Here is a 19966-nt window from a genome sequence, read left to right on the forward strand (position 1 = left end):
TTTGTTTGTGATGCACGCTGGTCTCAATCTGAGGCAGAAACACAAACCTAGAATAACACATTCATTCAACCGTGGTCCAGATTGGCTGTCTCTCTTACTCACTGGCTAACACACGATGAGTCCATCTGGAAGAAGGTGTGGTCCATAAAGAGGTCAAAGGCCTCCTTTTTCCAGGCCCGACGTGTGTACTGGTACCCACTTAGACTGCTCAGCAGCTGGATGCAAGCCCGGTAGCTGGGAGCATTGTGAGCGCTGACAAGGGGAACAAGATAATGAACTTTCATATACAGAAAATATAATCCAGACATTTTCATTAAGTTTGGCATCTTGTTTTTTCCTCTACTGTGTTATTATACAGCAAAACAGTGAATATTTGTTACCTATGACAGCGTCAGATTTTTCATATGAGTTACTGGAATTTCATATCATTTGCCACTTTTCATGAAATCGATTCAATGTTGAAAGCAAAAACACCCAACAGACAATTCCAAATCATTGAAAATCTGAACAAAAACCAGACTTCTACTTACCTGTGGTTGCGTAAGTAGGGAACTACATAGTGCATGATATTGACCAGCAGTGGTATTACCCGCTCCTTCTCATCACTGTAGAACACCATGTCCAACAAGTGAGCCAGCACCTGCCGATGAATTCCTGTCAGTCTTACACTGTGTATATACTAACGTGAACATCGTCGCGTAAAGGGGCAATCTCTCTGAATATGATTTGATCTACCACATTCAGCTGATTTAAATCAGTGCTGAGACTGTCAATGCTGCAGTGGAAGCCAACAGTATTCCAAATTGCACTGCAGCATTTTGGAGACACAGTGAAGTGCAAAGAATAAATTACCTTATGTATAAACAGAAGTGGAAAACTGTGACAAAAAAGCTGAAACCTGCTGCATCGACTCTCTTGTATAGCTGGAAGGATGAGGTCAGTGATTTGTCAGGCTCGCTTCAGAGCATCAAGTGGTTAGATTTATAGACCTCTTAACAATTATTAATGAGTCCCACCGCTCCAGGGTCAGCAGGGGAAGACTCTGGCTTCTTTACAGAGAATAAATGGTATTAAATAAAAATGGGATGGAGGCTGTTTATCAGCTGTGAGGAAATCAGTTGTTTAGGTCAGCTAAATTGAACTCGTTTGTATCCTTATCATGGTTGTAAATGACCTTTACAGGGGAACATGCAAAGTCTCCTGCAGAAAATTATGATAGCATTCGAGGATGCAGCCGAACACAGTAACTCGAACGTTTCTGATCAGTAGAAAAACAATTAAATACCGTACACACACTTGGAGCCAGATGGGCACATAATTAATTTTGTGTGGTTCTCAAATGAGCACCATAGGTTGTTTGGCAAAGTAGGGTGCGGTCATGATGGAGTTACTCGGAGAGCGAGGTAATTTTAGGGAGTACGTGGTGGATGAATTTTGAGAACTACTGCATCAAAATATTGCACAAGTCTGTGTTTAATATGACTTCTGGATTTACTAGATCAAAGTAAAGGAATAGAAAAAAAATAATCAAGCCACCGCAGAGAAACATTACTAAGTATTATTGGTAAACAGTTTGAAACAATATGTACAAATGAATAAAATAACTACTGTAGATGGTTACATGTGAACTGACAGCCTGAAAAACAACCGTTGTGTAAGGATCGAGGTGAATTACAGACACGCACGCACGCATACACGCACACCCCCACACACACACACACAAAGATATTTTACCTCAGCCAACAGCGTGAGGGCATGAACGCTGTAGACAGATGGGGTGAAGCTGGATGCCTCCATAACTGTGAGCATTAAATCTACAAAAAACACATGGAAAAATATTACCTGGGGCTAACGTGTTCAGGAAAAATGTGTAATTCATTCAAAGTTTCATATAAAGAAATCAGTATTTCTTATGAACTTTTAGGTCCTTTAAAACTACTCTTTTTTTATTCCCCAGACTATTTTAAACTTGCTTTAGCTGGACTGCACACAACAGAGGACTCAGAATGGTATAAGAACAATGGCTGACAACCCAGTGTGCTTCATGAGTATGAGAGGCAAACCTTCGACATCTGCTTCAAGGTTAGTTCCGTCCACAACTATCTGAGGAGAGGCCTTCACTTCCAAGTTTCTTCTTAGCCATGTTGTTTGCTCCAAAGAAGAACCTGCGATTGTCCCAATGGCCTCCACCACTTTATGTGTCACATCCTGAATACCATTATATATAAAAAAATAAATAAATAAATAAAAACAGCATGAAAACAATGATTGTACATAGTGGATATGAAATAAAACCAGATAATTATCATCAGTTGGGCGGAAACCTATTCCAGATTTGGTCAATATTTTATTTTCTTTACAAATCAATACTATTCGTCAGTACTCACATGGGCCTGTAACGCTTAACAATTGTGTACCGTAATCCAAAGTGTTGAAAATGGCTTGATTTCTTAGGCGATTCAATGTTAATAGCTTGACAAACACGTGATTCTATTAATCTCCTGAAAAGTGAAGGTTTTCCAGACACAAGGATTCCGCCCGACAGCAGTGACATGTTAGAATCAAATTAAATAAAACAAAACAAAATGAAGGGAACCAAAGATATAACCTGGAGCTCTCGCTGATCCTTTTTACTGTCCAGATTTGGATTCTTCAAAATGAATTCATTCAGAACACTAGAGAGTAAAAACAAATAATGGGATCATGTAAAATATCAAAGGGTGAACCAAGGTTAAATCTCAACAGCCTCACACCGACATACATACTGAGTCTTACAAAACTACGATGTATAGTGTAATGACCAAATGCTTTTTTTTTTAATTTATTTATTCATTTTTAATTGTACAGCACTTTGAGCTGCATTTTGTGTATGAAAGGTTCTATATAAATAAAAATTGATTCGAAGTTTTAGTAACAACAAAAATGAGTGCAGTGAGTGTGAAGAAAGAGACACTAACCCAAGTATTAAAAACTGTCCTGGGGCCGGCAAGCCTAATTGCACAGAGTCCTTTAGCAGAGCCAGCAGAGAAGGCCAGCTATCAACTAAAGTGGATACAGGGATCCTGCGACAAAACGAAAGCAGCTGTTTGAATGTGTAAAGCAACAAATTCACAACTGATGTACAGTATTGTTTAAACACATTCTATACTGATGTTGAAAAGTAAGAACTCACCTTTGGACATATGCATAGAAGAACTGCAGCATACAGACCTCCAAAGAAAGGTGTTTCTAAAAGGTCCCAAGCAATGTAATGAATGACCATGTAAAAGCGAAAAATGATTGTTGACAAAGTTCAAAGTTTCGCTCTGAAATAATTGACTGCCTGAAAGTCCTTTACCGAGTTGTTAGTGAACCGGATTCTCTGCGAATGTACAGGTGTATGCCTCGTAAATGAAAAAAAGTCTAAAAACACAAACCTTATCCTTTGCAATGGCCGGAGGCTGCCTGAGAACCTCTTTGACTGTGTGAATGACTGTTTCAGTGCGCATGGCACTCACTGAGCGAACCAACTCAACCAGCAGCAGCTGTTCATCACTGGCCACAGGTATCACCTGAAAGTCACACAGAACCAAAACAGAAGCTCATACTGCTGTTACAAAAGTACAAAGAGTTATCTTTTAGTAGTGTAAACGAATACTTTGCAGCAAAGCAACTTTTCTTTCAGATCTTAAATGTTTTAGGCCACCACTCAATATTATAGGATATATAGGATTTTGTACCGCAGTATTCCGCAATATTATATTGGACACTGTATTTTGTTTGTGTCCTAAATTCAAGTTCAACTGCCTTCAGGTCTCTCGTAGCTGTGCCACGGCCAGCGGGGTGATTTAAAAAAAATATAATGAAGATGTAATTACAATGCATTCAATTACCGTATTTTCGCAGTCATAGGACGCGCTGCCTCAAAGGGCGCAACACCTGTTGTGGGTGCTATTTCTGTCTTTGAAGCACACACTGGGCGCGCCGCCTTGTAAGGCGCTAGCTCAGCTGCTTTTAGCATAGCAATAGCTTGGCTGCTTGCGCTCACTCAGCCCATGGCAATTCACTTTGCCTCAATACCATAAGCAATCGCCACATTTCAAAGACAGTTGCTATGATACCATTGACAATCGCTATCAATAACAATGACTCTAACCAACAATAGGTATCATGGCAATAGTCTACACGACTACGTCAGGGGAGGGACTTCACAGGTCACCACACCCCTTAGAGTCACGGTTTAAAAAAAAAACAAAAACTCAGCATACAAGCAAACAATGAAACAAAGAAATAAGATTAATACAAAACATGTATCTCTCATGCCATCAATATACCAAAAAGAAATAAAAATAACACAAAATGATATAGTAATGGCTTCTTGGGAGCCATTAGAGCAATGCCTTCTGGGAGCCACTCAGACTCAGCCAAATCACATGGCTGTTTAGAGAGATGTGCTGTCATGCTTTGGGCTTTTTGTCTGTTGTCTAAACCTGGGACGTTTCTTGCTTGCAATAACATAAATGATAAGACAGACTACAACATTGTGGACAGCTGCCCTTTTGTCCAGCTTTCTCCCACACCATCACCCAAACACCATAGTCACATAATGTATAAGTCATGGTCACTTTGAAGCATAGATGACTCACACTTTGTCCAGCAGGGTGTGCTAACCCCGACATCGAGTTCATGTCCGTTAAATGCCGGCCTTATTTTCTCCTGAGGGAGCTAACGGTCGTGATTGTCACAGCTGTTTACATCCCTCCCGACGCTAGCACTAGCACGGCGCTCTCGCTACTCGCGTGCGTCATCAATAAACATCAGCGGGCCCACCCTTGATGGCGTTCACGTAGTAGCGGGAGACTTTAATAAGGCCAATTTAAAGACTGTACTCCCAGAGTTTCACCAGCATGTCAAGTGCCCAACGAGGGGAGACAACACTCTCGACCATGTGTACTCGAACATCAAGCACGCATACAGGGCCCTCCCACTCGCCCCTCTCGGCCAGTCAGACCACCTGTCCTTGCAGCTCGCACCTGCGTACACCCCTCTCAGACGCAGATTCAGGCCCACCACAAAGACTGTGAAAACCTGGCGTGATGACGCCATGAGTGAATTACAGGACTGGTTTCAAGACACAAACTGGGACCTCTTTGATCATCAGGACCTTGATGTCTACACACATTGTGTACTGGACTACATCAAGTTCTGCATGGATACTGTGTCCCTACACAGGACTATACGGACCTTCCCAAATGCGAAGCCCTGGATGTCCAGCAGGGTTCGCGCTCTCCTCAAGGCCCGGGACGCTGCCTTCAGGTCAGGCGACAAAGCCCAGTACAGGGTGGCCCGTGCTGACCTGAGCAAAGGCATCAAGCTAGCCAAGGCAATCTACAAGGGGAGGCTGGAGGCCCACCTTGCCAGTAACAGACCACGGGAGGTGTGGCAGGGTCTACGGAGCATCACCAACTTCCGTGGCGGCAGCACGGCCTCTGTAGACCCGAGTGCATCGCTGGCAGAGGAGCTTAACTGCTTCTTCGCTCGCTTTGACTCGCCCCTCCTACCGTCACACCCCCGCACGTCATGCTCCAACTCCCCCCCACTCATCGTAGAGGAACACGATGTGAGGCGCGCGCTCCTGGCGGTTAACCCCAGAAAAGCTACTGGACCCGACGGAATACCAGGCAAGGTCCTCAGAGCTTGTGCCCACCAACTGGCACATGTTTTCTGCAGGATCTTCAACCGCTCCCTGGCTCAAGCAGTCATCCCCTCCTGCTTGAAAACTTCCACCATTATTCCTGTCCCCAAAAAGTCACCAGCCGTCCACCTGAATGACTACCGTCCTGTTGCTCTCACACCAGTCATCATGAAGTGCTTCGAGAGGCTGGTTCTCCAGCACATCAGGGACTGCCTTCCTCCCACTCTGGACCCCTACCAGTTTGCATACCGGGCTAACAGATCCACTGAGGACGCCATCGACACTGCTCTGCATGTTGTGCTGGGCCACCTGGAACAACAGCAGAGCAATGCAAGGATGCTCTTTGTGGACTACAGCTCGGCATTCAACACGATCATCCCAGACATCCTCGTCGCCAAACTGGACATTCTCGGCCTCCCTGCCCTCACACGCATCTGGATTAAGGACTTTCTGACCAACAGACCCCAGACTGTGTTGCTCGGCCCCTACACGTCCTCCACCCGCATGCTGAGCACCGGTTCCCCTCAAGGATGCGTGCTGAGCCCTCTCCTGTACGCCCTCTACACCTACGACTGCAGCCCGGCCCACGGCAACAACACCATCGTCAAGTTTGCTGACGACACGACAGTGGTCGGTCTGATCTCGGAAGGTGACGAGAGACTGACGGCTTGGTGCGAGGACAACAGACTGCAACTCAACATTGCAAAAACAAAGGAGATCGTCATCGACTTCAGGAGGAACAAGATGGTGCCGCCTCCCCTCTGCACCGAAGGTGTGTGTGTGGAGAGGGTCCACACGTTCAAGTTCCTGGGAGTACAGATCTCCGATGACCTTTCTTGGACACACAACACCACAGCAGTGGTAAAGAAGGTCCACCAGCGTCTGCACTTCCTGAGAGTCCTCAGGAAATTCAACCTGGACAGGAAGCTGCTGCTAGCCTTCTACCACTCGTCCATCGAGAGCCTGCTGACGTACTGTGTCTCCACCTGGTACAGCGGCTGCACTGAGGCGGACAGAGTGAGGCTCCAGAGGACAGTCAAAACAGCGCAAAGGATTATTGGCTGCCCTCTCCCCTCACTGTCGGACATCTACACCGCCCGGTGCCTCAGAAGGGCTCTCAACATCGTCAAAGACAATACCCACCCAAACTCACACCTGTTCGACCTGATGCCCTCTGGCAGGCGCTACAGATGCATCAAATCGAGGACCAATAGACTTAGAAACAGTTTCTTTCCGAGAGCCATCACCATTCTGAACTCTCACACACACACACGAGAGCACCCTTACCTTGCAGAACAGCATCGTGATGTGTTTTTATATACCCTATTCAGTACTAAATTCCATTGCACTCTCTTATTTATTTATCTAAATTATATATTTGTCTGTATTATTGTTGTATTGCACTGGAGAGAGGAGCTCTCTAATCTCGTTGCACTCTTGAGTACAATGACAATAAAGGGATTTCTAATTCTAATTCTAACATGCACTCCGAACAGCCCAATGAGTAAAAGGGTCGATGGTCGCGAGTGATACTTTGTCCATATAATGAGTGCAGTCGCCTTACAAGGCGCTGTGTTAGTTTAGGGGAAGATTTGGGACTTTTAAGTGCGCCTTATGACTGCGAAAATACGGTACTTAATTTTCCTGCAATAATTCAGAGGGTTAAATGCATGCTGTTGTCATATTTATGACATCTACCACACATGTCTGTGGAGCTCAAAATTTGTCGACCTGAACCTTTATCAAATTCATCAAAATACGTTAAATTCCCTGCAACAATACTTCAATGTGACTCCAAACTTTGGCGAAATCAATACATTACATAGACTATGTAAATCGGTCTTTGTATGACGTGGTTTAATAAATGTGTTAGGTACTACACATACAAGTGGCAGCAAACTGTGGACTGACTGTCATTTTGTAGAAAGTTACACAAGATTAATTTTTCTCAAAGCAGTTTTAGGCCCAATCCTCCTCATTTGCCTTTAAACATTAAAATGTGTGTTGAACTAGCATGCTAAAAAGTGCGGTCAAAGCAGCTAAAAAAAAAACAAAACAAAAAAAAAACAAATGTGTGAGTAAAAATACATCGTGCATTTTGTTTTAGATCACCAACTTTATTTCTGACTGGAGTCTTGATCTGCTTCCTTTCATTCCAAACATAGGCAATGGCCGCCATGAAGTGAGCTCCATGGTTCATGGAGATAGGGCCGAGCAGCTCAAGGATTTGCTGGCGAATTTTCTATGGATAAGAAGCAAGCGAGGAATTTATGCTTTATATCATCTGTGAACTTTGAAGAAAATTGTATTAGCAATATTAGCACCAGTATACAGTATAGCAAAATTGTGCCATTACATAAATAAACTGTCGCTTGGGAATGGTGTAAATTTGATGGTAATGGAAAAGTAAGGAATATGTTGAGCTTTCTGTGAGGAGCAAGCACTTTTATAAAAAATATACGGAGAGTATTAGTTCCCCCGCCCCCCAAAAAAATAGACTGAGTATTATTTTTTTTTAAACAAACTCAAAATATTCCTCAAATAACGCTGATAAACACTCATTATATGTTCTTCAAGAAATACTGTGCGAATTGTGAAAAAGAAATCTAGGGAAAGAAAATGGAAAACGTGACAATGCCAAACAGCAGGTGCCCAACCACAAGTATGCAAGAGTCAACTGTATTGAGTTAAACTGCAATAACAACATTCACCTTTAAGATGGCAGACATAGCTTATTTGGACATACACCGGGACTTATACTGTCCTATACTACATGAGTAGGCCAAATATATATGTATATATATATATTTTTTTTTTTGCTAACTTGGAATGACGATATGCAGGGCAAACACAGTACCTCAATTTTATTAACATTTTGAGTGAGATCATTTGTGAAATAAATAGCCGCAGATGTGAAAGCAGTGGCATTTTTACTCATTAATACACACCTTCCACTACAAATTTATAACCAATGCATTGTACAATTAACATTAAATCTTTATGATTGTATTGACACATTTGAATTTCAATACACCCGAGTTGTCAGACACCTCAAATGTTATGTGGATCAAATACTCAAAACATGGTCTTAAGTCATCTGTCATGAGGTTACACGTACACACAATCACACACACACACACAGACACATACACACGCACTATTGTACTTTTATGTACCTTAGTGGAGCCCAAATTGATGTTGGTAGTGGAAGCAGCAGAAGCAGCAGCTGGCTTCTCAGAGCTGTCAGCATGATGGAGGACACTCCACAGTAGGGTGACAGAGGACATGATTGTGTGGAGAATGGACAGGATGCCTGAGCGAGCCTCAGCCAGGTACTTCTGGTCAACACTCACGTGCAACTGACAGGCATCAGAAAGAGACTCAGTAATGTTTTAAATACTTAACTATGAACATTGTTAACCGTACATTGATATTCATCATACAGCGAAATCAGGAAAATAATTCTGTGTTCAGCATTGACTTGGCGAGAAGGTTGTAAGGTTTGCAGTACTTTAATTAAGTAGTCAACAGAACTCTCACCTGGTGGTATTGGGAAGTTGGATCAAGCAGGCAGTAGTGGATGATCGCAGTGATCCCCTCCAGTACTGTCAGTAAGAGGTCAGGAGGAATGCAGAGAGCCATCCACTGTGGTCTACAAAAAAAAAGAATGATTATATGTAAATGGGTTGGAACCCAATTTAGTAACTAAATATGGTTCCTTCACTCAGTGGTTGACTGTCCATTTTTTCATTCCAAGGTTTAAGGCGCCATCTAGTGTTAAAAACCTGATTTACATGTGAAGATGCAGTTTGTTGAGTGGGATAGCAAATGTTTAATTTCTAAACTGTATATTCTAAAAATTGTAATGTTTCTTGAACTTGATACAACATGAATTTAATATGCTTGTGTATTTTTTTTTCTCAGCTGTAAAAAGCGTTTAGCCACATTCGCAAATTAAATAATGTATGCATTAGAAATATTATTAGTTGTGTATAATTCTTAATACCTTGTATCAGTAATCCCAGTCTCATAGCGGTACTGATGAAGAAGATTGTCCAAGTTCCTGCAAAGTTGCAGAGTGACTGATGCAACCACCCTTCTTAGAATCCTTCGCATGTATGGCAGTGTGGCTGTGATGAGTCCAATCCACTGAGGGTGCATTTTACACGCATGGTGTTGATGCAGTGCCCTGATCACGGCGCACAAAAACATGCCTTGAGCTGTGATCGGCTGTCCATGAAGGTACTGTAGTGATGTCATTGGCTGCTGAGGGTTGACATGCTCCACATCTCCACCTAACATCTCAAAACCAGTTCCTGTGTTGCTGCCTGCTCCTATACCACCGGCCCCTCCTGTCGCAGGTTCGCCGCCTTCTTCGACCGGCACCAGAACTCTGTGCTCAAGGACAACAAGGCTCTGAAGCAGTCTCAGTAATTGCGACTGGACTGCACTGCAACTGTCCATCTGGTCCTCTGACAAGTTGATAATGCTGTCCTCGCACAGACCTTCCTCCACTGTGGACATGTTTACACCGGCCGCCTGTTGGTCATGCCATTTCTGAGCGCTGAATATGGAGGAGAGCAGGCAATGGAGAACCACCTTCTGAACTTTACATTTAGACAGGACATCATATATGAAACTAGCAAATCCCTTTGCTGAGCCTCCCGTGACTTTGGCAAGCTCATTGAAAAGAAGAGTTAGGACCTCAATACTGGTCAGCTGCATGGCCCGGTTCCCAGCCAAGTCCTGAGGGCCTGCTGTCACATGAGCAGAGTAGAAGCTTCTTAAGAAGTATAGACAGAGTGATATGATGATTTCAAGATACATGGCACTGCGGAATGAGTGCGAGTGGGAGTCTTGTGGGATGGGGCAATAGAAGTCTTTGCCCATGACAGAGACCCTGTGACGAGCTAAGAGGTTCTGGAGCAAAGATAGTTGGGGCGTGTAGGTGTTGTTGATGCTGGTAGTGGAGATAGCACTTACAAACCCTGAGGGAGCAGACCTCAGCATGGCTGCAACTGCTGAAAGTGCATGCAGGGCCCTGGAGGAGTCATATAACTGGAGATATAGTAGAACATGCTGGTAGAGAGGATGGATATTGACGCGAGGTGGGGCGGATGATGATCTACGTCCTACGACACTAACACCTCCAACATTCCCACCTGAACATCCAATGGGTGAGCCAGTGTCACTTTCAATTTCTGATACTTCACCTTCCCCACAGCTATACCAGTTCTCCAAATCTAGGCTATCTCCAAAGAATATACTAGGAGGTTGTGCTTTTTCAGCTTGGCTTGCTGCTTTTCTCTGCCTCTCCTCCGCTTTCCTTTTGGACTTTTTTGTCTTAGGCTTAGCCCCTGTGGATTTGTCGGACAGTTTCTCCATGATTTTGCCTTTAAGGCTAAGCTGAGTGCTGCTATGGCTACGTTTGCGTGCTTGAGCGTTGTCCACCAGCAGATTCTGGTCTGAAATGACTGGGTCTGTGTTTTCAGGTAATGTGACAATTGAAGGTGAAGAACTGTGACGGATCATGCCCTCTCTGTGCCGCTCTTCCGCAGCTACATCAGTTGAAGGGACAGAAAGGAATTCTAGAGTTCCTTCGGCCAGCATTTCTGGCAGCGTCTGGTGATTGGAGCTATGAGGAGGTCCGCAGTCAAGATGGAGACCAGTGGATGTTTCTGAGGAAGTGCTCTCTGAGTCAGACTGAGGCCAGTCTTCTGACTGAATTGGCACATCAACAGACTCCTCAGCTACTAGAATCAGAACATTTTCTATAAGATCATTGACAACAGAGAATACAGTCTCCTCTAATGAGTCTTCAGATAAAGAATCTGAAGAAGCAGGCTGCTGGTCTGTACCATTGGATGCACTGTTTACAACCTCTGGCTCATCAAAACTTTGACTTTCCACTGGAGAGGAATGAGAACCAGTTGATTCAGAGGAATGGGGCTCTATATGTTGACCATCCGGTTGAAATCCACCAGTTAGTTGTAAATTCTCGCTGCTCAGACTCAATATAGACAGACTGTCACTCAAAGGGTTAACAGTAAGACAAAATGGCTCCATGTCACCGACTTCAAGACCTGGAAAATCTCTCTGTGCCATCCTGTCCACTTGCATATGACTGAGGTCTAAGGACAGAAATTCAAAACAGAGTAAAACATTACTGTAACAAAGCAATAGAAAGGAAAGAAATGGTTAATAATTTCATATGAAATTTATAATGTGTACAAAACTAAAACAAGGTTACTCACTTTCACTGAAGCCAGAGTCTCTGGTGTCGATAAGTTCCAATGGCTCTTGTTCCGGCAGGCCAGGAAAGACATGGGCCCAGTGGCGCTGGGCTTGGACTTTTTGAATGGAAACTCGATGGGTCTTTGGGTGCAGTAGAAGAAGAAGGAGGGGCTCTAATACCCGAGCAATGTCATGTCGCTGAAGGACCTGATTAAGCCATGCCCGGCCAACTGAACTCGTACAAGGATCCCAATAACTCAAGCTGTCTAGCATGATAAAAAGAGATCTGTCGGGGAAAATAAAAGATACAAAAGCCCAAAATTTAGCGGAATATCAAGAGCATTGCAAAGGCAAATGCATTTGAACCAACCTGTCAAATGTGCGATTAAAAGGAGACGATTTTGTCATGTTTAAATCTCGTGTCAAATGCCACAGCACAGAAAACTTCACATGGGCCTGTAGCCGAACTCTCTGAAAGAAAATATACTTGAGCATGGATTTCATAGAAGGACGGTATTTGGCTGAGAATGAACTGATTTTCACAGCACTGACCTTGTCATGGTGCATGAGCTGCTGGCTGATCACATCTTCACAGATGCTGGAAGAAGGTACGAGGTTGTGGAGCTGATAGAAGAGCTCCACGCTTCGTTGATGGTGCTGCGGTGTTCCTTCACTCAACTGATCCCACAGGATTAGAGCCACATTCTACGCACAAGAAGATTAAAGTTGGAAAAATTAGGAGAAAAGGCAAATGGTTGTTGCGCTATAACTACTACCTTGAAGAATTCTGTCTTGTTTGCGATGTACATAAGAATTCCCTGAGTGAGAGGGGGCCTGATGACGACAGCCACTCGACCTTGGCTGGGACTCATAGGCTGGGCAGAGTCAGAGTTGCCGCTGGATGCCACACTCTCTGCTGTCACCATGGCCACAGACTGGGTGAGTCCCACAAGGTCCATTAGCAAAGAAATGGCCACACCTTGCAGACTAAAGTCGCTAGCTAAGCACGTGGCATCCATCAGTGTCTGCAGCCATACCGGTAGACAACCCCGCTCGCTGTCTGTAAATATACAGGGGAATATGTTAATATAATACATATTTAATGTATGTTGTTTTCACAAGCTGTAATTTCTTTAATACACCGGTTTAAGTTCCTTTAGATAAAGCCAATGACTACTACAACAATAACATCAACTGTTACTGATTTGTTAATGAACTGTTTAGCCAGTAGTTTTGCTGTGTGCTTAAGGTTTTTAATGTTTCACCTTTACACATTTAAAATTATTTCCGCATTTGTTTTATATGTGAAGGTGAACTAAATAAACAAAAGTGCAGTGAGGAGGTGCCAGCCATAATGAGTGTAGTTTCATGTCTGACGTAGACATTGCCACTAATGACTTCTGAGTAGTATCTCTAAAATGTACACTGATGCAAAGACTCTATGAAGATTACCAATTTCTTGCTCTTGTGTGGGTGAGGCCTTCTGGTTTCCCTCTGCAATGTACACTGGAAAACTGGAACACTCCAAGAACAGCTGGCAGGCCGCCGTAAAAGCAGCAACGCACGCCTTCTGCACCATCGCAGAGTCCAAGCATGACTCAGTAAGGTCAACATGCTCAAAATGTGGGCTCCCCTCTAATACAAGGCTTGTTGACTGTATCATCAGGCCTCTGTCCTTTTCGTCTTTGTCCACTTGTTCAGAAGTTATATGCAATGTAATAAGCCGAGAAAGAAATTGCTGGAGGTTTTCCAAGCAGCACTGCATGACTGTTTTGTCCACAGGTTTAGGTTGCGATGGGCCTGAGGAACGAATTCCTGTTTTATGTGTTGGATGAGAGTGAGGTGGTTGTTCTTTATCAGGGCCATTCTCATGGTACTGGATAAAGTCTGTGAAGCAGCTCTCAGATGTGCATTTGGGATGATTTTCCACATCTTTGAACCCCTCCCCACGTCCTTGTGTTTCTAGAGTCACAGTAGGAGTCTGCGGAAAGACCAAGAATAGAGAGAATAACACTTTAAACATCCCTTCAATCCCTCACATTTTTACTTTGTTGCATTAGAACTACAAGCACACGGGACAGAAATTCACATAATTTATCAGCCATGAGTTAAAGCAAACAGTTTATTGTTTTTTTTTGTTTTGTTTAGTTTTTTAATGTATTCAGCCCATCACTCCTCTTGGTGAGTAAATTCTAGTTGGAGAAACAATAAAAACAAAGAAGTGCTACAACTTTAAGCAGCTGGCCACAGTGCAACAAGTTGTAACAATTCTGTTTTTCTTTTAACTCACTGGGTGCAAAAAAGTACCCTGGGAATCATCTTGATCAAGGCAGCAGGCACATTTTGGAGCCTGGACTCAGGTGGCATGTAGGGTAGCACATCATCCATATGCTCCTCAGGGTGGGGGGCAGGGGTGTGTTACAAGTATTTGCTGATGTATGTGGCATGTTTTCCACTCTGTTGGAGATAGCTACTGACTATTTTATTCTTCTCTACTTCCAAAGAGAGTACAGGGGAGCTGGGCTCAGCTGTTGGCCAACTATCATCTTTCCCTCTACTCCGTATGGGCACAGCTCAGTCCGTGTAGCCTTGTACATCTCTGAACATGGAACAGATTGACTAAATCCTTACATCATGCCACAGTGAGCTTGCACTTAAAGAACAAGAATGCTGGGTAGAGACCAGGAGGACAAGGACAGCTGACGTGTAGTCAAGTCTTTTGTCTGAAGGGATCACGAGATGGCCGGGCCAGTGGTGGGACCACAAAGTCAGAAGCAGATTATCAAAACTTGAAATATGATTGAACTGATCTGAATTTGTTTCATTTTTGTCTGGGTTATTTTTTTGTGGCAGGATGGGGAACCAAATGGGTCAAGACACTTGAACTGCGATTAACAGTTAAAAAACATGTTTATGAGACTTCACCTTTAAACTGCCAGCAGACATGAATAAAAAGTACTCTTAGCCGTTGGGAGTGTTTATGACCAATAAAGTATTAATACAAATAATGAGGGTCACACATGTAGCTCAAGGAGGCATAACATATTCTCCACGACTATCTAGACATTGACAGAAAGAGGGAGCGAGCGGCAGAGCATGAGAGAGAGCGACTCATAGTGGGCAAAAACACGGAAGCGATGAAGAAGGCTATGTGAAGAAGCAAGCGTTTAATTTGAGCAAAGGAATAAAGCGCAATAAATAGAGCCATTTCTACAGACAGAATCTATATTTATTTTTTGTATTGGTGTAATCAAAAAGTAAGAGTAAAGTATTTACTTTGTATGACTAATATTACGGTATTAGAATACACTGCTCAGAAAAAAAAAAAGAACTTAACCGGCAACTAGTTACGGTATCTTACAACAAAAATAGCTACTATAATATGATGAAAAAATATACGTTTATAAAAATATTTGTTTACTTTTAGAGCTCACCGTGGGTTGAAACAAGTATCCCCCTCTATACAATTCATTTGCATCTCTGCAAAGCCACACAGGCACACATTTCCTATTAATGGACCGTCTTCTTGAGCATTAGGACATTAAAAACAAAACAATCTAGATGTCTTGGGACACATCTCAATGACAATATGAATGGTCATTCAGGAGCTTGTCTAAGCTTGCCAGTTTCCTGTGAAGTTGTTTTCTGCTGCAAACATGACCTTGGCGACATGCACAAAACATGGTACAGCGATGACTCGGGGCTCAACAATAAGTTAAAACACAAGAAAATGTGAATGATTATTATACTCACCTGTGGTTGGATTCTTATGAAATCTACATATTTATATGTTTATTTATCACCGGAAATTAAGTACTAGTTAGTTTAGTTAGTTTGTAGCAAAGTATTTTAGATGAAATTATTGATTCTGAAAGGAAACAAGATTTTCTACAAAATTTCAGATGTATTGTACTCATTTATGGTAACAACTGATAATTGGGTGGAATGTCAGTGCATTTACAGTACTCACTCTATTATCACTTTTTGTATCCTTTGTGGAGTCTGAAGCATTTCCGCAGCTGGAAAGGCCCTGCACCTGGGGGCTTGTGGGCAGAGTCAATGGTGACACCAATGGTGGTTGTACTTTGCTCAGGATCTTGGAGCAGAGACGCAGGCAGTGAGTGAGTTCTCCAAGCCTCAACGTCTGCAGGTGACAGGTTAGTGCAGCCACCATACGCAGCAATAGCTGAGGAAGATGCTCTGTCTGGATCTCGATGTAGGTCTCCTAGAATAAGTGACAATAGATATAAAAATGTCGTCCATGTCACTATTCAAAATTTATACTGGAGGTCGATACAATACTCTGACAATGTTTTGAACAGCATGTAATGATAAACATTGACATCACAATACAGCCGTAGTATAGATATATATAAAAAAAAAGTGACCATGAGTGTTGGGAGTCTTTATGGTGAATTAAAACAATTAACAAACAACATTAGTACATGTATTTTCTCAGTTTTGGTTCATCCTACTCACTTGTGTTTGGTTTTTTTTCAATAAGAATTTTTCATTTAATTTGTAATAACTTCTATGAAGAATTTTCAAATAAGTTTCTAACTTCTTATTCTTATTGTCAATTTACCTCTTTATTTCATACCTTATAATATCATTTGAGCAGGGAGGTTAAATGTTACAGTACAGTAACGCAGTACTGTATATTGGTTTAACAAGCAAAATATTACAAAATGTGAAAAAAAACGGACAAAGGAATATACAGAATGAACAAAACACAGCTTGTATTCATATTTCTTTAAAAATATGTGAGCAAGACAATGGCATAAAACTCCATGCAAGTAAGAAACCCAAGACACACTGGGCAAAGATTTCATTGTTACAAGATCCACACCAAATATTAAGGATGAGTTCCGATTGCATGAGATTAGTTATTTTCAGTGCTTCTTTTCCAGATTCATTTTGGAGTTAAAAGTACAGTGGTCATCCCATTATTCAGAAAAGATCTCGCAAAGCTTGGTAGAAATAGAGGCCTAATGGTGGGATGTTGCAGAAATGCTATCATAGCCAGAGTGAAGCAGGATGAGGTGAAAAAGCAGGAAAGAGCAGTACTTTACCTGGCAGATTACCCTCATGCTTCTAGTTGGCTTCAGGGAGAAAGAGCAAATAGTTTGAACAGACAGGAGCAAGCGGAGCTCAGGCCACAGCACACTAATCACATTCCTCTCTTGGCAGAGACCAAAACACACATACACTTTTGAAATAGGGTAATAAACAAGGATTTCCAAACTGTTCGGATTGGAAATACAGTCGAGACATGCAGATTTCTAAACTGTGCATTGGTTTACATATCCGCGTTATATATTTTTTGCAGGGAAAAAGACACACAAGTATGTTTGTGCTTGTGTGGAGCGTTTACACACCTAAGAAACAAGAGTGGACGCACAGACATCAAAATTAGCTGTAACATCCCAGGACCAAGAATTGATTGTTCAGGGTAAGGAAGTAAGCAAAAAAACAGTAAAGGATGTGAATGAGCTTCAAAGGTGGGGAAGATGGCGAGACATATATAAAGAGCCCAAGCAGAGCCAGGAAAGAAGGGATGTCAATGCATGGAGAGTAGCTGGACCACAGAGACAGAAGCTAAATCTGCACATTAAGGGAAATTAAACTTGAGTTAACAATACTGAAACAATGAAGGGAAATTAAACTTGAGTTAACAATACTGAAACTGCACAGAACATATAATTCAAATGCAACAAATTAAAGAACATTAAAAAATGAGTTCCATAACAGATTTTAGCAGTACATTATGGCAGCTACATCAAAAATGAAGTAAAGAAACGAGAGCGATGAATGACGGTGTAGGAAGGCCTAAAAGATAAACAAACAAACATACAACACAACAGAAGTAAACTTACCAAGGAAACAACATCCAACAGGAAATCAACTAGCTGACAGAACTCCATTAAGGAGAGCTCTGGGGTATCTAAACTCTCAGCATGCCTTGGAATACTTGTTTGTACATTCAGTGTCGTCCTATAAAAGAAGAGAGACATATGTTGCGTCTGTTGGTTGATAAAGACATAAATGCAGGTAAAGTGAACTTTTACAATGATTGTCATGAATGCAAATTTGCAATTTTGATGTAAATCCACCCATTGTGGATCTAATAAACGTTATCTTGTGTCATCTTTTCAACCTGTTGCTCAAACAGGCCAGTATTATTACTACATTAGATCGCCGTAAAAGACCCATTTCATATTAAATTACATTTAAAAAAAACAAAAATCTATTGAATGTAAACAGAAAGTCACTGCACTGCCTTCCTCTGAAATGAGGACAATTAATGACATTTGGCATCTGTATTTAAGTCATAGATGAAAGAACTAGTAAGTTATTCATGTAACTTTAACACAACAAATACAATGATGTGACCTGCAGCACTCCTCAAACCAGCGAGCAATATAGTCCCACATGTAGAATGGCTCAAAAGAGTTGAAAAGGAGATTGGCTGTTTTAATCAGTTCTGCTGTCTTCTTGTTCTCCCGGAGTTTGCTAAAAAGGAATTAAAGGGAAAACATTAGCCGCATACTAGCAATACAAAATATTATGGTAGTGGCTGATTGAACTAACCTGCTAAGATGTGTGTGGTCTTTGCTGAAGGAACTCTCGCTTTGGAGGTCCAATTCGGTTTTGCACTGTGTGTGCAAAGTACGAAAGACTTCAATAAGAACATCCTCTAAGATGGCGGGACCTGAGAAGAGAAGCATACAAGACACTAGTTAGACACCGGGAGAGCAGCAAATGTATTTACAGCACTAACTGTCCTGTCGGTATGGACATATTGTTACCAAGCTCTGGTTTGTCAAGCAGACTGATGAGGATGCGAAATGGCTTGAGGTCATGCATGAGAATGCTTTCCTCTTCTCCGCCCCGCGCTTTGCCCTGCAATATCCCCACCATTGCCTGTAAAGATACAAAGAAGAGAAAAATTCAACGCACTACTTGGTACCTTTTGTTTTAAAATTTGGAAAAACAAATTCCACTATTGTACCCCCCCGCCTCTCATTTTTGTTTTTATTTGTGTTCACGCTCCGTCTGCCACATAATGAGCTGAAGCCTGCGAAAAGAGTCCCTGTAGTGCCAACCCTCTCCCAATGGATGGAGTTCCAATAACTACCACGGAACAGATGGCGCAGGGGCAAATGACAAAAACAAAAGTACTTTCTAAAACTAAATTTGCCTTCTGGTTTCTCTGTGCTATATGTGGTCAAAACCCTGGAGTGCCACAGAAGAGCACATGTCGGGAGACAGTTAAAAGACTGCGAGTGGACTTCAAAGAATTAGCTGCCAGCAAAGGAGCAGAAGGAAGCATGAATTACGAAAAATCCCAGGAGGCTGTATAATGGTGGAAGATAAGTCATAAAAGAGATGAAGGGATCTGGCAAACAAAAATAAAAATATCTAGATCATAAATAAGACACATCTGCCTAAATTAGTGGCATCCCCAATGACACAGACAAAAGTCTTAAACATGGCCAAATCCTTTGCGACGTGACTTGCTTTCATCTGTATTACATTCAAATACAAAAGCCCCACCTGGACAAGCATGTCTTTCGAGAAGGTGTTGAAATAGTGGCTAGCATGCTCTTCTGGCTTGCTCTGTCGAGTGGCACGGGGGCCTGTTTTCACCCCATTGTTGTCAAAACCTATAAAAGAAAAAAAAGAAAAACATAAAAAAAAGCTTTTAAATAATTTATTAAGGGAAAACTAAGATTCAAAGATACCAGGCCCCATGTGAAAAAGGTATTTGCCCCTGTTGTTAAATCATGAATTAACTGTGGCCAATACAATTGAGTTCATTTTCACTGACCCCACTCAAGCCTGATCAACTCCAGACCTGTTTAATCAAGAAACTTTAGAAAGGGGAACAAAGCCATTTTTAAAGCTTTTGGACTCCAACGAAACGGGTGAGAGACTTTATCCACAAATGGAGAGAATATGGAACAGTGGTGAACCTTCCCAGCGGTAGCTGGCCTACAAAAATAACCCCAAGAGCACAGTGACCACTCATCCAAGGGGTAACAAAGGAACCCAGAA

At 42.3% G+C, this 19966-nt stretch overlaps 1 protein-coding gene across 4 annotated transcripts in view; it reads right to left on the bottom strand.

The window, feature by feature from the left end:
• Nucleotides 1–19966, bottom strand: part of dop1a (DOP1 leucine zipper like protein A) — a 35639-nt gene that overhangs the window by 3190 nt on the left and 12483 nt on the right. For 2 of the 4 annotated variants that reach the window (XM_088306468.1, XM_088306467.1), the window contains exons 8-31: nt 19466–19575; nt 18718–18832; nt 18500–18620; nt 18302–18421; nt 17785–17902; nt 16981–17010; nt 15879–16133; nt 13361–13889; nt 12685–12968; nt 12461–12613; nt 12279–12379; nt 11929–12194; nt 9681–11805; nt 9215–9326; nt 8851–9033; nt 7791–7916; nt 3417–3551; nt 3173–3228; nt 2958–3062; nt 2609–2675; nt 2064–2208; nt 1735–1814; nt 531–640; nt 103–252 (exon numbers count right to left, since the gene is read on the bottom strand). In XM_088306468.1, the coding sequence (XP_088162594.1) occupies nt 103–252; nt 531–640; nt 1735–1814; nt 2064–2208; nt 2609–2675; nt 2958–3062; nt 3173–3228; nt 3417–3551; nt 7791–7916; nt 8851–9033; nt 9215–9326; nt 9681–11805; nt 11929–12194; nt 12279–12379; nt 12461–12613; nt 12685–12968; nt 13361–13889; nt 15879–16133; nt 16981–17010; nt 17785–17902; nt 18302–18421; nt 18500–18620; nt 18718–18832; nt 19466–19575 (5596 nt within the window). The remainder of the gene's footprint in view (nt 1–102; nt 253–530; nt 641–1734; nt 1815–2063; nt 2209–2608; nt 2676–2957; nt 3063–3172; nt 3229–3416; nt 3552–7790; nt 7917–8850; nt 9034–9214; nt 9327–9680; nt 11806–11928; nt 12195–12278; nt 12380–12460; nt 12614–12684; nt 12969–13360; nt 13890–15878; nt 16134–16980; nt 17011–17784; nt 17903–18301; nt 18422–18499; nt 18621–18717; nt 18833–19465; nt 19576–19966) is intronic. The other 2 variants (XM_088306469.1, XM_088306470.1) reach the window with 2 other exon arrangements.

The sequence above is a fragment of the Idiotropiscis lumnitzeri genome, chromosome 10 (genome assembly GCF_059441095.1).
Source record: "Idiotropiscis lumnitzeri isolate Australia: NSW breed Sydney's pygmy pipehorse chromosome 10, RoL_Ilum_1.0, whole genome shotgun sequence".
Classification (NCBI taxonomy): domain Eukaryota; kingdom Metazoa; phylum Chordata; class Actinopteri; order Syngnathiformes; family Syngnathidae; genus Idiotropiscis; species Idiotropiscis lumnitzeri.